A 13,164-nucleotide genomic window follows, 5' to 3' on the forward strand; every position below is an offset into this window, starting at 1 on the left:
ATGGATGCAAAATGGTTCTGGATGGGTAACACTTTGATCCTCAGGTGAGGTAACCCATTATTCTCTGTAATGCTGCACAGGGAACCCCTGAAGGCTGACTTTCAGGTCAGGTCGCCTTCTCTACTTTAACGATCTCTAGCTGTCAAAGGTCTGAAAGTTTTTGAACAATCATGCTTCCTGTTCTCTCAGGGTCCCTTCCACCAAAAAAATAGTCATGATAAACATGTCTTACCTTTGAACTTCACCGTATCGACAAAACAGAATTTGTTAGAAAGCCCTCGATTAAGACATACAAACATTAAAAAAAAAATCAATTGTTGCGTGCAGCTGTATCTCATTTTATAATATAAAAAAATCTATATTACTTTGGAAAATTCAGTTCACCCTCCCTTTTAAAAATAGGTAGGAATATTTTCAGAATTAATGTTTATTTGTATTTAAATAACCTATGAATACATCCATACTGCTTTTAATATAAAATAATCTGTTTTTAAATTAAATAATTATCTCATTATTTTTGTTGCTTTTTCACTCAAATTAAGACTTCATAGAAAGCAAGTATAATATTTTAAAATATAAATCACTGTCTTCTTGATATAACTTTTTTGCTCCGATGGTATATTTAAATGTGCAAAAAATTAGAGGATGCAACTTTTCTAAACAGCTTTTTAATAACTTGACTACTGTTTAAACAAGAGAAAATTTGTAAAATTCTACAGCATTTCAGCTGTTTTAAACATCTGTATTCTCTGCATGCATCAGAATTCTAGCAGAGAATAGCATATCTTATTGGTTAATGTATTATCTCCTGATTATTGCAAAAAAAAAAAATCAGCATGTAGATTCCAACTTTGAGCAAAACACAGGTATTGAGAAGCACTGTAGTCAAATTACAAAGATAGATTCCAACCTCAGCTACAAAAATGTGCACTGAATTCAAGAATTTCAGAACCTTGAGTGGGAAGAGTCTAACATGATGAAGAAGAGGGAGAATCAGGATCACACTGGCTAGGCTCAGATCTTGCCCCATAGAATGCTCTGCTAATTAAATCAGAATATACTTGTAGATTGCTCAGCCTTCAAACTTAAACTCAATATGTGGTCTAGTCCATGCATTCCCAGAGGGGTTGATATTGCCCCCAAGGGGACAAAAATGGTTCTTGGGGTGAAAAAAATCTTACCCGTTTTACATATAAAGCATATATTATATATTTACATACATACAGTGTTTTTGTAGTGTGAAAATGTCATAGGGGAAGGAGGGACAATTACGGAACAAAAAGGTTTACAGAGGCTCCTTGGGGAGGAGATAATATAACGAAGGTGAGAAGCACTGGATAGTCTATTTTACAAGAGCTCAGTTGCTAAATGGTTTGCCCAATTCACTCAAGTAGTGGTAGACTTTAATGGATTTTAATGATAGTATTGATTGATATTTGGCCAATTGGCTTTTCAAAATCATACTCCATAAATTATTCAGAACATTGACTCCCTGACCTGCTAATCATAAAGGTTTTTGAAAATATAAGTCCTTACTGTACTGTCTGCTACCCCTTAACCAATCCTAATCCAATTCTGCTGAATTGGGTCTACCTTAGGCCCCATTGGTTTATCCAGGTTGGAAGCTACTACTTTATAATATTGGCCTTTACAGAGTGAAGAGCTGTGGAAAGTAGGACTTGTATGAATAGACCTGGGAGGAAACGAGCTTTCATCCAGTTTTGCAATGCAGAGGTTTTGGTTTGTAATTCTTGTGTTACTTCTAAAAATGTATAAAGCAATAGCTCATACAAAAGAATGGATTATTCTGCATTTAAAAATTTATTAGACAGTGTCTCGTTCCTATCACTACTTAGGGACCTGGTGAATCCCATGAGCCTTCCTTTGAAGTCAGATTAACTTGTTCAGTCTGAAACCATTTGCAGATTTAAAGCAGCATATGCCAACAAGGCGATCAGGTACAGTGAGCCTTCCTTTAAAAATAGGATGGTGCGCATATTTATTTCAAAGAAAAATAGTTCTTTCCTCACTCTCTACAATCGTCACCACATATTTCCCCATTTGTTTTTCGGTCCCTTAGAAATGGCTTTAATCTTTGGGTTTTGTGATGTTCTTCTTGGAGGACTGGGTCACCTTAGAATATGAATTTCGCCTTCTTGTTATGATTATTTAAAATTTCCACTGAGTTATTCCCAGGTTGAAACCTCCACCTTCTGAATCCACATAAATTAGACCTTTTAAATCAGGTGAAGGTCTGTCTTGCTGATGGAATAGCAGGGCATCCTGTGACCAATACCGAAGTCTGGGAGACCTAGGTCTGCTTTCTTTTGCTGCTTTCTGACCTTTCTTACCAGATCTTCCTGTTTCCTGTCCCTGCTCTCTGACACGCCTGTCTCAACCTTGTCTGTTTGTTTGTATTTTTAAAAATATCCTTTTTCTTTCCAATTCTTGCCCAATGGACTTAGGGACATTGCACTGTCACCTCTGTTCTTCCTCAGTTGATGGGCTGGATATGGTTGATAAGGAAAAAGAATTGTGCTAGTGATGCTATGTGTACCCAGCGGAGGGTGAGCTTTACACCCACTTGCCCTCCTTCTCCACATTCCAAGCTGCCTTAGTGGTTTCTTTGGTCATCATTTGCTCTTTAAGAAAATCTTGGAGTGGGGGGGTGGGGGGGTGTTGCTTATTGTGAACTCACTGTAATTCCTTAGGAATGGCTCTAATCTTAAGTTTTAAGATGAAAATAGTCATTATAATCTAATTTCATTCTCTTCATTAAACCTTTAGTAGAAATTTTAAATACCTTTCAGAATCACATCAAAAACACCCACCTCGCTCCTCATTTTCCTCTAACAACACGTACCTTTCCTGAGGTTTGGCCTTTACTACTGATATTTTTAAACCTTTTTTTTTTTTTTTTTTTTTTCATTTTATTTCACTTTAAGAATGTTTTAGAAGGGGACATAGTGTTCACTTATTTATTTTCCTGATTAACTGTTACTAGTCCAGTAGATTTTTTTCTATCATGATTTTTATTGCCAATATAAAACCATAGTATAGAGCAGTGCTAAAGGATATGGGCTTTTAAGAGCCCTGGACCTGGGTTTGGTCACTTATTAGGTTTGTCATTTTAGGCAAATAATTTATCCTCAGTTATTTCATCTATAAAATGGGAATGATAATTGTACTTACCTTGGCATGGCTGGGATGAATAAATGAGAAATTGCATTTAAGTGCTTAATGCAGTGCCTAGAACCAAGTGGGTTAATAGTATGTGTTAGCTGTTATTTCTATCATTAACCAGTCAAACAGGCATTTGTGGAAAAACTGGCTCTGGCTCTCATTTAGCTCTTGTTATTGTTTCAATGGAAAAATGAATTCCAGGTTGCAAAGTGTTGAGCATGAAGAGGACATTTGCACTAAAACCCCTTTAAAAGCTGCACTCCCCCGACGGTGCACACTTCTGCCCTTGACATCTTGGGAGATAACTCTTTCTCTTACCTGCCTGTCTTTTCACTTTTTCTCTTTGCCTGACCACTTCTCCATCTTCCTCGTATTTCCTTCCCATTCTGTCTCATCAGTAATGGTATTTTAAACTTGGTAAAGTGTAAAAGGTGCCATTTAGTCAGCTCTTGTTCTTTCCATCCTCTCTATACTCCCATTTTAGCTCTGAGATAAAAGTCAGAAACGATCAGAAAGAAATTCTCAAGAGAAGATGTGGTACATATATACAATGGAATATTACTCAGCCATAAAAAAGAGTGAAATAATGCCATTTGTAGTGACATGGATGGCCCTAGAGATTGTCATACTGAGTGAAGTAAATCAGACAGAGACAGACAAATCATATATCACTTATATGTGGAATCTAAAAAAATGGTACAAATGAACTTATTTATAAAACAAATAGAGTCATAGATGTAGAAAACAAACTTATGGTTACTGGGGGGAAAGGGTAGGGGAAGGGATAAATTGGGAGATTGGGATTGACATATACACACTACTATATATAAAATAGATAACTAATAAGGACCTACTGTATAGCACAGGGAACTCTACTCAATACTCTGTAATGACTTATATGGGAAAAGAATCTATAAAAGAGTGGGTACATGTGTATCTATAACTGATGCACTTTGCTGTACAGCAGAAACTCAGACAGCATTGTAAATCAATTATACTCCAATAAAAATTAATAAAGAAACAAAGGAGAGAGTATATTATAAAGAAATATATGAATATAGGGCTGAAGGCTGCTGTATTTCTCTACTAATTGTGTAATTGTTGGATATTGATCTAATTACTTTCTAAAACTGAATACATACTTCATTATTTTGTCTTCATTTTTATTCTGAATACTGTTTTCCATCTTATTCTGTTGTTACTCTGTAGCATTAAGAAAATCACTAGTTGGTAGATATTTTCTAATTTGCTATGTGAAATGAATGAAATTTGGAAAATTTCTTGACATGTGGCCAAATTAAATTTATGGTACATACACACACACATCCTCCTGCCAAATTGTAGGCACAGTACTTTGCCAAGAGAGTCATGATATGGCTAAAATTAAGCTTTATTAGATTTAGTAGGATGAGATGTGATTTAATTCTTTAAGCTGCCTATAAGTGCTAGAAGACATATTTGCTTTTATTTCACCCACAAAGTTAAAAGAATGATACATTATTTTGCAAATCCCAGTGGCAAAAGGCAATTGAAATAATACATGAAGCTTCTTGAAGGAAAATAGCTTTCTGGTTAAAATTGTAATATTATTTATCTTTCCCCTTCAACAGTTTGACTCCTTCAGTTTGTAGAAGAAGCCTATTTATTTTAGCAGTAAGGTGGATTGAATTTCTGCCAAGTCAGTATACTCCCTAAGTGAATATGTCAGAGGCAATACTGTTTCTCAAAAATCATTTAGAAAGCAGCATTTTTACATAAGTAGAGTTTCATTAGTTTTTAATTAAATCTGAGCAATTGCTGTTTATATTATGGTGGTTTCCTGGACACCCTGTGGAATGAGGGGGTCCTGAGTTTTGAGTGAGAATTCCCTTTGGGTTTGACAGGGCTTGCATTTGTTTGGAAAATTGAAGTGAATATAACTTTTTGGTTTAAGTTCTTTGTGAAGGCTGATATCTTTCTGCAAATCAAATATCTTATGTAAAATCAACTGAAGATAGAATGCAAGGGTACTCAGGTACCCCTAAGATAGAAAGCAGGCAAAATCATCCAGGTTTTAAGAGTTCCCAAGAAGTAGCATCATCTTTACTTTCTTTTCATCTCTGCATCCCTGAAAATACTGAAAAAAAAAAAAAAATCAGTATCTTTGACTAATTTCTCGACCATGATAAAGATCTTTCTGTCCAGAGGGAAAGCTGAGTTCCATGATGCCATGGAAGAATTACCTCAAACACTTCCTAAATTTTTAAAGACTGATTTGATGTTTCATCTGACAATAGACATATTAAAAAACAAGAACATGCCATTGACTCCTGTGATGACATTTTTACTTTAAGCAAACATTACTCATTTTTTAAATGAACTGCAGAGGGGTACCTAATTATTAATTGTAATTCACTGATTATGATGATGATGATGTGATTTCCATTTAATTTCTTTTTGAGGCATTAAATGGCATTGAAATTTAGATCTTATGAAATGGTCAGCAGTAGGGGTGGGGGATAATATACTTTTATTGAATCTTTGCCAATTTATTTCTGTGTTGATTCATATTAGTTTGGATTAGAGCTTGATTTCATTTCCAAGAAGGAAATGTGAAGGTACTCATTTTTCTTTACAATGGTGGTCATGCTAATGATCACAACAGACATTTTTCTTCTTAATTACAAATCATTTCGACTGCATTTGTATGTTCATCTAAAATCACTTTCTCATTAAGGAAAATCATGAACTTTGTACATTTCTAGAATTAAGAACAGTTTTTTCTTTAACATTAAATGTATCAACTACCCAGCATATTTTCCCCCCTCATTAATTAGCATTCTGTTCATGGAGTAATTCATTATTTAAGGTGACTTTGCAATCATTAGTAGCAGACTCGCACATTTCTTGTAAGGCAGGTCAATTTAATAATTTCTTATTGCAAATGAAAAATTCCTGCTTAGGCACCAAAATATTCAAAGCATTAATGACTATTGCATATGTACCATCACTTATCAGACTGTAATACATTCCCTTGCTTTAGAAAGCCACTGCTGTGTGGTGATCACAATGGATCTGAGTTAAAAGTTGCTTTGTCTCTTTAACACTTTGTGGCCAGGAGAGGTCTTTATAGGGACTAACATTGCAGCCTACAAAACCTAAATAGCCTATAAAACCTTGGGTAATTGCTTACCTAGTCAGGCAGTTGGTCAACACAGCAATGGCAGAAGGTGTCAAGGTGACACCATCTAAGGCAGCTGGGGGACGTGTGACCAGCACAGACCTTCACTGAATAGGTACAGTGATTGCAGCAGGGATCCATTGCATTAGAGCAGAAAGTTAGCAAACAGAAATAAAGTTGCTTCAGTCAGTACATCTAGAGAAAGGATTTCAGGTGACTAGAAAAGCAGCTCTTCTTGCCACAAACATCATGGCTGGAGTTTGGTCAAGAAGAATTGTGGGCTCAGTAAAGAGTAAATTACACACCATCCAATTCAAGGTGGTGCAAGTTATGCCCCCCACCCCACCCACCTCCCCATTTAATTTTATTACAGCGTGAATAGCCACAAATAAAAGAATAGTTGTTGGAGCAAATTTTGGTCTTACTACCTCCTGCTTAGTCCAGGGGGCTCTGGGATGGGGCTTCAAGGAGTATTGAAGTAACCATAAAGTAGGAGAGGAATTTGGATTTTGTTTAAAGGGTTAAACAGCCTGCAACCTTCATGGATCTCTTGGATCTGTCGTGTCACTGGTTGCGTCCATTGTGGTCACTGTGGTTCATAAACAAAGTATCCTTGGTACTAATGACCTCATCTGTTCTGTCTGATGCTTTTAATCCGTGGAAGGAAAGCCAAGAGGGACAGGTGGAGGTGAGTCACCCACCTGGGACAAAGCTCAGGTCTTGCTCTGCCTTGGACTTGCTGAGTGAACTTGGAGAAACCACCTAAGGTCTTTGGAGTTCCGTTTTTCAGTAAAATTGAGGAATTACACTAAATTAGCTCTAAAGCTCTCTTCTAGCTCAAAGAGTCAATAGGCGTAGCGATGTCCTGTGTTCACTGTCCTCGGGGAGATGAGTACCTAAGTGGTCTGAAGCTGGTAAGTGCTTTGTGACTTACTCATGATTTATTTCTTGAACAAATGTATCCCAGGGGGACTGAAATAGAGAAAGGTTGACCCAAGCCCATTGATTCAATGCCTAAATGAAGCATCTTAGACATGTCCCTGAGACTGGAAGAATTTATTGATATAGATTAAGATCTACTGTCTTTCAAAGCAGCAGGTGCTGAAGAGGCATGAGTGCTCTGACAAATGGCCCCATTTCCACCCCTGGGCCTCCAATTCTGTCACTTAGTAGCCTCCAGGGAAATCCCCCCATTCCTCACCAGCACACCATGTCTCTCCCTACTTTCAGATCTTAGGAGTTCCATTAGCCCTAATGTCCAACAGTCATTTGATTGACAGTTAAGCATTTATCAAAGGGGACCTGAGGGGAATTAACCTTTTATCTCCCAATAATCATCAACAGCCCTCCAAAAATAAGCCAAATAAACATAATATCTGTAAGAACATTGTCCCTGCCAAATGCAGCTTCAGGACAAGTTCCCCCTGTCTCTTTCCAACTGCACTGCCAACCCTAAGGCTTAACTGCCTTCTGGACAGTTAAGCCATTCTCAAGCTTCTAATGAGATGCACTGGTGGACTGACCAATTTCAACTGCAGGGCCCAACCTCAAGTTCAGAGATTGTGGCAGCAAGTGTCTGCTGGGTCTTAGAGCTGAGAGTTTGAGGTATCTCCTCAGCATCATTCATCAGACACTTAAGATGTCTGACGTTACAGGGAGACAGCCTGGAAAGGAAACAGAAACAGCAGGATTGGCTTTCCAGGCTTGTGGGTGAAGCTCCTGGACTCATGAATACCTAGTATCAACTCACATTGGAAAATAATAGGCTCCAGGAGGACAGGGAATTTGTCTGTTTCACTCACTAATCTAGTTCAGGCACCTAACAGAGTGTTAACTCATGGTAAGTACTTAGCGGTGAAGGTTGAATGACTGATGATGAGGTCATGTAGTGCAGTGGTTCACAGTACAGATTCTGGAACCAGGCCAACTCATTCCAAACCCAGCTCCACTGCTCACTAATTGGGAGTGTGAACAAATGAGTAAACTGTGTCTCAGTTTCCTCATTTTAAACTAGGAATAATATTAATATATGTCTCCAAGTTACACAGGTTAAATGAACTGATGTTTATAACCAGTGCCTGGCATGTGCTGTAAGTGTGTATTAAACAACTAGATTAATCAGTTTACATGCCTCACTTCCTTTTCCGTCATTACTTAGCTTTTGTTTTTGGAACTAAAGTTTGAGTTTGTGAGAACACATGATAACCAAGTATGGGCCTGGGCCCAAACACACTTCTGCCTTAAGACCTCTGGCTGTGCAGCTTTCTGTTTCTACAATGCTCTGAAGCATCTCTCTCCATCTATCTTGTTAACATGCTACTTGGCTTACCGTTCTCGACCGAGTTCCTTGAAAGCAGACACCATCCAACAGGGCCTGATTTTTTGGGTACTCAGTGGATTTGGAATGAATGCATGATGTACTTCGTGAATGGTTGTGTTGTGGGTCTTTTACTCACTCCTGGGGAAGGAATCGCAAACCGTCCTCCCCCATCTCGCAGTTTCTTCTTTACCCGTGGTCCATCAGTGTTGTATGTACATCTCTACTCTTGGTTACCCCAACCTCCCCACCCAGCTGTTGTTATCTTCAGTGCAACCTCTGATCGACACCTCTCCTCAGCCTCGGGAAACCCCTTTACTTCCCCCCAGTATCTGTTGTCTCTTCCTTTCCCTGTCTCTTCCACATGGCTTGCAAGCTTTGACATTTACATTAGCAATCTTGCTTTGTCCCTGTCTTTTATTTTAAGTCAGGTCAAATCCTTTTGGTAAACTGGAAAAGAATTAGTTGCAAACAAACCATTTTTATTATTTTCCTTTGTACCCTTTGTTTTTCCCCTTCACCCTCATAAACACCTCAAGCTGTTCCATTGTTCATTAGAAACACTTCTTTCCCCAATGGTTAGAATATCTTCATGATCCTTTTTTTTGATTTTGCTCTTGCTTTGGTTTACATTCAAAGTTCTGCTGGTCAGAGCTGTGATTTTTTGCCATCTCTCTCTGATTTAACTCACATCTTATGTAAAGAGTGAGGAAGCAATGTAGATGGGGTGGCTTACCACCCTATCGTCTCATACCAGCCTCCATCCTTGAAGCATTTCTCATCTGCTTAACTGGATGGAAGTGACACATAGGAAATATTTCGAACATGGTACAACGCAGCCCATGAGATTAAACCACTGGCTGCTGTCATACCATTGGCTCACAAACTCTGCATTGCTCCAAAACCTGCTTAGTGTGGCATCACGCTGTACCAGTGGAATTATGCATTTGGCTGTTCTTTTATTGGGTCATTTGGGGCATTGTTATCCTGGCTCCTATTATGTTATAATCTCCATGAGCATCCTTCAACTGTGTATCTTCATGGTTCCCAGCATGAAAATCCTTCTCACTGCATAGAGAGGACACTTGACAAGCACCACTGGGAGACAGATGGTGACTGCTTCCTGCAGTGACCCAGTTCTGGGCATTCTCCGGGCACAGGTGCACACCAGGAAGAACTGGAAGGTTCCTCGTTGGCATTCCCTGTGGCTCCTCAGACACTCCTTGTGCCTCTGGGTAGCCACGCTAATGAAACTCACTTCCAGGGGCTAATTCTGTGGTCACAGATCCTGATTTTTCTTCTTCTTCTAAGAACCATTTTTCTTCTGCGACTTCGAGAGCTCCACCCCTCAGGGGAGTAATAGCGGTAGATTGGTTATGCTAAACACCCCACCTCGGGGTTCGATCTTGAATTTTTCACACAACCCAGTCATTCGTATAGTCGAGATAGACTCATCTTGGAACTTCACAAAGCCACTTAATTTTTTTAAATGTCATAACTCTAGATAATTTGTATCAAGATTTCCAGTCCTTTCTTGGATTTCCATGGAATACTCTGTCAAACAGGAAACTCAAATGCGTGCCCTTTGTCTCTGTCTTTTCTTGCCTTTCCTCACCCCAAATGCTAATAATGTGGAGTGAAGTAGTGCATTTTGGAAGTGTTGATATTTTGTTTGCATATACTCTGTTTGACCATAAAGCTGATGTGAGCAAAGGCAGGCACACAAAAACAGAAAAAATTCTAGGGATGTTCAGAGAATGTGACTTGAGCCTTTGTTTTTTTTTCTTTTTTGGTCCATGTAGTCTCTAGACCTGTGGAAAAGACGTTATGTTTGGGACCTGCCCCTTCAGCCTCTCAGCTCTGCAGTATCCCTTGCTCTACAGACTGTGTAGTATCTTCCTGGTCGGCCTGGGGCTTCTGCGTCCATGAAAACTGCCGCGATCCTCAGGGGAGAAAAGGTGAGTGCCTTGTTTGTGTGTGCTTCATTTCCTTCCAATGCACACTATTTAGTCTGGTCGCTAAATAGCCCCTTAAGTCTGCTTAGGACAATATTTGTTTGTAAAATGTAGATAAGCAGCTCAAGTCTGGCAGCATTCAGTTATTAAGGAAGCATTGGGGACATTTCTGTAGACACAGAATCCCACCTTGGTTGACCTTCTGATTAGGCTTGTAGCTGGTGAAGTGACTGTTACTCAAAAATGGTATAACTTAACCCTGCAGGGTATTTGGTCCTGACCAAAATGTCCATAAGACATTTGGTGCATGACAAAAGGTCCTTAATATTTGGTCCTGTCCAAAACATCCATGAGCATATTTGGCCCATGCCACACGGTTTTGATTAGAACCAAATTTCAAGGACCTTTTGCCACACACCAAATGCTTTATGGACATTTTGGACTAGACCAAATACCTGCTAACCACAAATTAATGTTTTTTATATGTAATGGTTATACTGTAGAAATTAGACATGACATTCTATAATTATATCAAGAAACAACTGTTTTGCATATCTATTATTTTCAGATTTCCAAAGGCTGAATCACATGCTGAATTTGATGTTACAGTTCACATTTTCATCAGGGGCATTTATGTACGTTTTTTCCTTTTTGATGTTGTCCTAAAGCTTAAAGCAAAATCTTCAAACTTTGTGTGGTTGTTTAAATTTGTAGGTCTGAGCAGTCCTGTTTTATTTAGTTTGCTGTTCTATACACATCTGAATCTTCAAATGTTCATTTTTGGTGGCATCTTGACTTCTCTTTTATTGAGCCTTCAGTTTTTATTGATATTGTGTTCCTTAAATGGCAGTGCTAAAAAGGAATATTCCCTTTACGAAGAGAAATGAGATCCAAGGACATTCCACAAGTTAGGTTGTGTTTGCTAAGCACTAATCTCCCCAGTTATCCCATAGAAAGAAATAGTACATGGCCAAGCACTTGATGCTACATAGCTCGTGCTTTCAGCTTAATTCTGTTGATACATCCATTTGAAAACCCCCATTTCAGAGGCGCACAGGCACATGTGGGCACATCCAGATTCACACGTCCATGTCCCTTGGTTTTTCTCTTTATTTTGTCTCTTTTGTTCTAAGGTGGAAGAGGAGGATGTGTTTTGAGTCTAGGACAGAAAGAGTAACTTTAATTCTTTTATCAAACAATAGAAATCAGAATCTCAATAGAACTTGGTGGTCTGCTGGAAAGCTCATGCTATGCTTTATTAGACATGTAACAGAATGCCCCCCAAGCCTCTTCGGCTTATAGATACAAATAATTTCCCATTAGTCCTAACACCTACGATTTGTTGTCTTGTGGTCCACACGTGTGTAATTGGACTATGCAAGTCTCTTGTAGTTGCGTATGAGGCTCCCCAGGGTGACTTCCCTGTTTCTAGAACCAGTCCTCTTATGTTTGATGTGTGCGTATCTGTTTTAAGGTCGCCGTCTAGAACATCATTTGAAGCTGGACTTAGGCTTCCCCAGCCATTGTCACCATGGCTGTCCCTGCTGGTACAACTTTGCTGCATTGAGTGTTGCCTTCCTTTGCTTTCAAAGCTGGAGAACCCACACCAGGCCAAGTGGGCCCTATATTCATTGGGACACTTTTGGTTTTAATTGACAGAAACTCAATTCCAACTGGTATAAGCCAAAATAAGAGAGCTTATTAGTTCATCTAGCTAAAAGTAGAAGGGAAGGTAGGGTGACATTCCAAAGTTTCAAGAGGTCAACAGGGTTCAGTCTCATTCTTTCTCTTCCTCTTTATAATCTTCTGTTTCTACAATCTTCTGTTCTTTTCTCTTTCTATTTATAATCTATTTCTCCATGTCTTGGTTCCACTTTTCTCTTTATTAGGTTCAGTTTAGGGCATGTCCTCTCCATGGAGTAGAGACCAGCGTTAATTTTCTTTCTTTTCTTTTTTTAACCATTAAACTTTTATTGTATATCTTTCTCATTGGTAGATTTAGTTTTGGTTAACATATGCCTTTTAGTGATTATTCATGTCCCTGGCAGATGAATAACAAGGCAACAACAAAATTCTGTAACTATTTGAAACATTCTGATTTGAAACATCTATGTCTTAGAATTCGTTAACAAAAATTCAAGTATTAGATGTTTTTCTAAATCACTTCAGAGATGTAAATAATTGTTTTCTGTTGCTTAAGAGGCAATATTACATTCAAACCCTATTTTATCCAGTTGATGTTTGATTTAAAAGAAAACAAAACAAAAAATTAGACATCCTGTATCGTCCTAATAATCCAAGCTCAATACATAAAACTCCATTTATGATGGGGCAGATTGTGAAAGTCTCTCAATTTCATCAAAGCCTTCAGAGATCAGTTAACATCAACATGGTCTGCAGATCATAAATTGGAGAATGAAGCTAGAAATCTTGTTTCCTTGATTCTGAGATCCATTCTTTTCACATATTTTAGGTTCCTAGATCTAATCATGTCACAAAATTGATAAGCACATTTTATGTGGAGGTATTTTTTGTCTCCAGAACATTGT

At 38.4% G+C, this 13,164-nt stretch overlaps 1 protein-coding gene across 1 annotated transcript in view; it reads left to right on the plus strand.

Annotated features, from left to right (window-relative positions):
* THSD7B (thrombospondin type 1 domain containing 7B) overlaps positions 1–13,164 on the plus strand; it is a 746,295-nt gene that overhangs the window by 254,722 nt on the left and 478,409 nt on the right. The window contains exon 5 of the mRNA XM_057745884.1: positions 10,463–10,618. Within this exon, the coding sequence (XP_057601867.1) occupies positions 10,463–10,618 (156 nt within the window). The remainder of the gene's footprint in view (positions 1–10,462; positions 10,619–13,164) is intronic.

This window comes from Hippopotamus amphibius, chromosome 8, assembly GCF_030028045.1.
Source record: "Hippopotamus amphibius kiboko isolate mHipAmp2 chromosome 8, mHipAmp2.hap2, whole genome shotgun sequence".
Taxonomy (NCBI): domain Eukaryota; kingdom Metazoa; phylum Chordata; class Mammalia; order Artiodactyla; family Hippopotamidae; genus Hippopotamus; species Hippopotamus amphibius.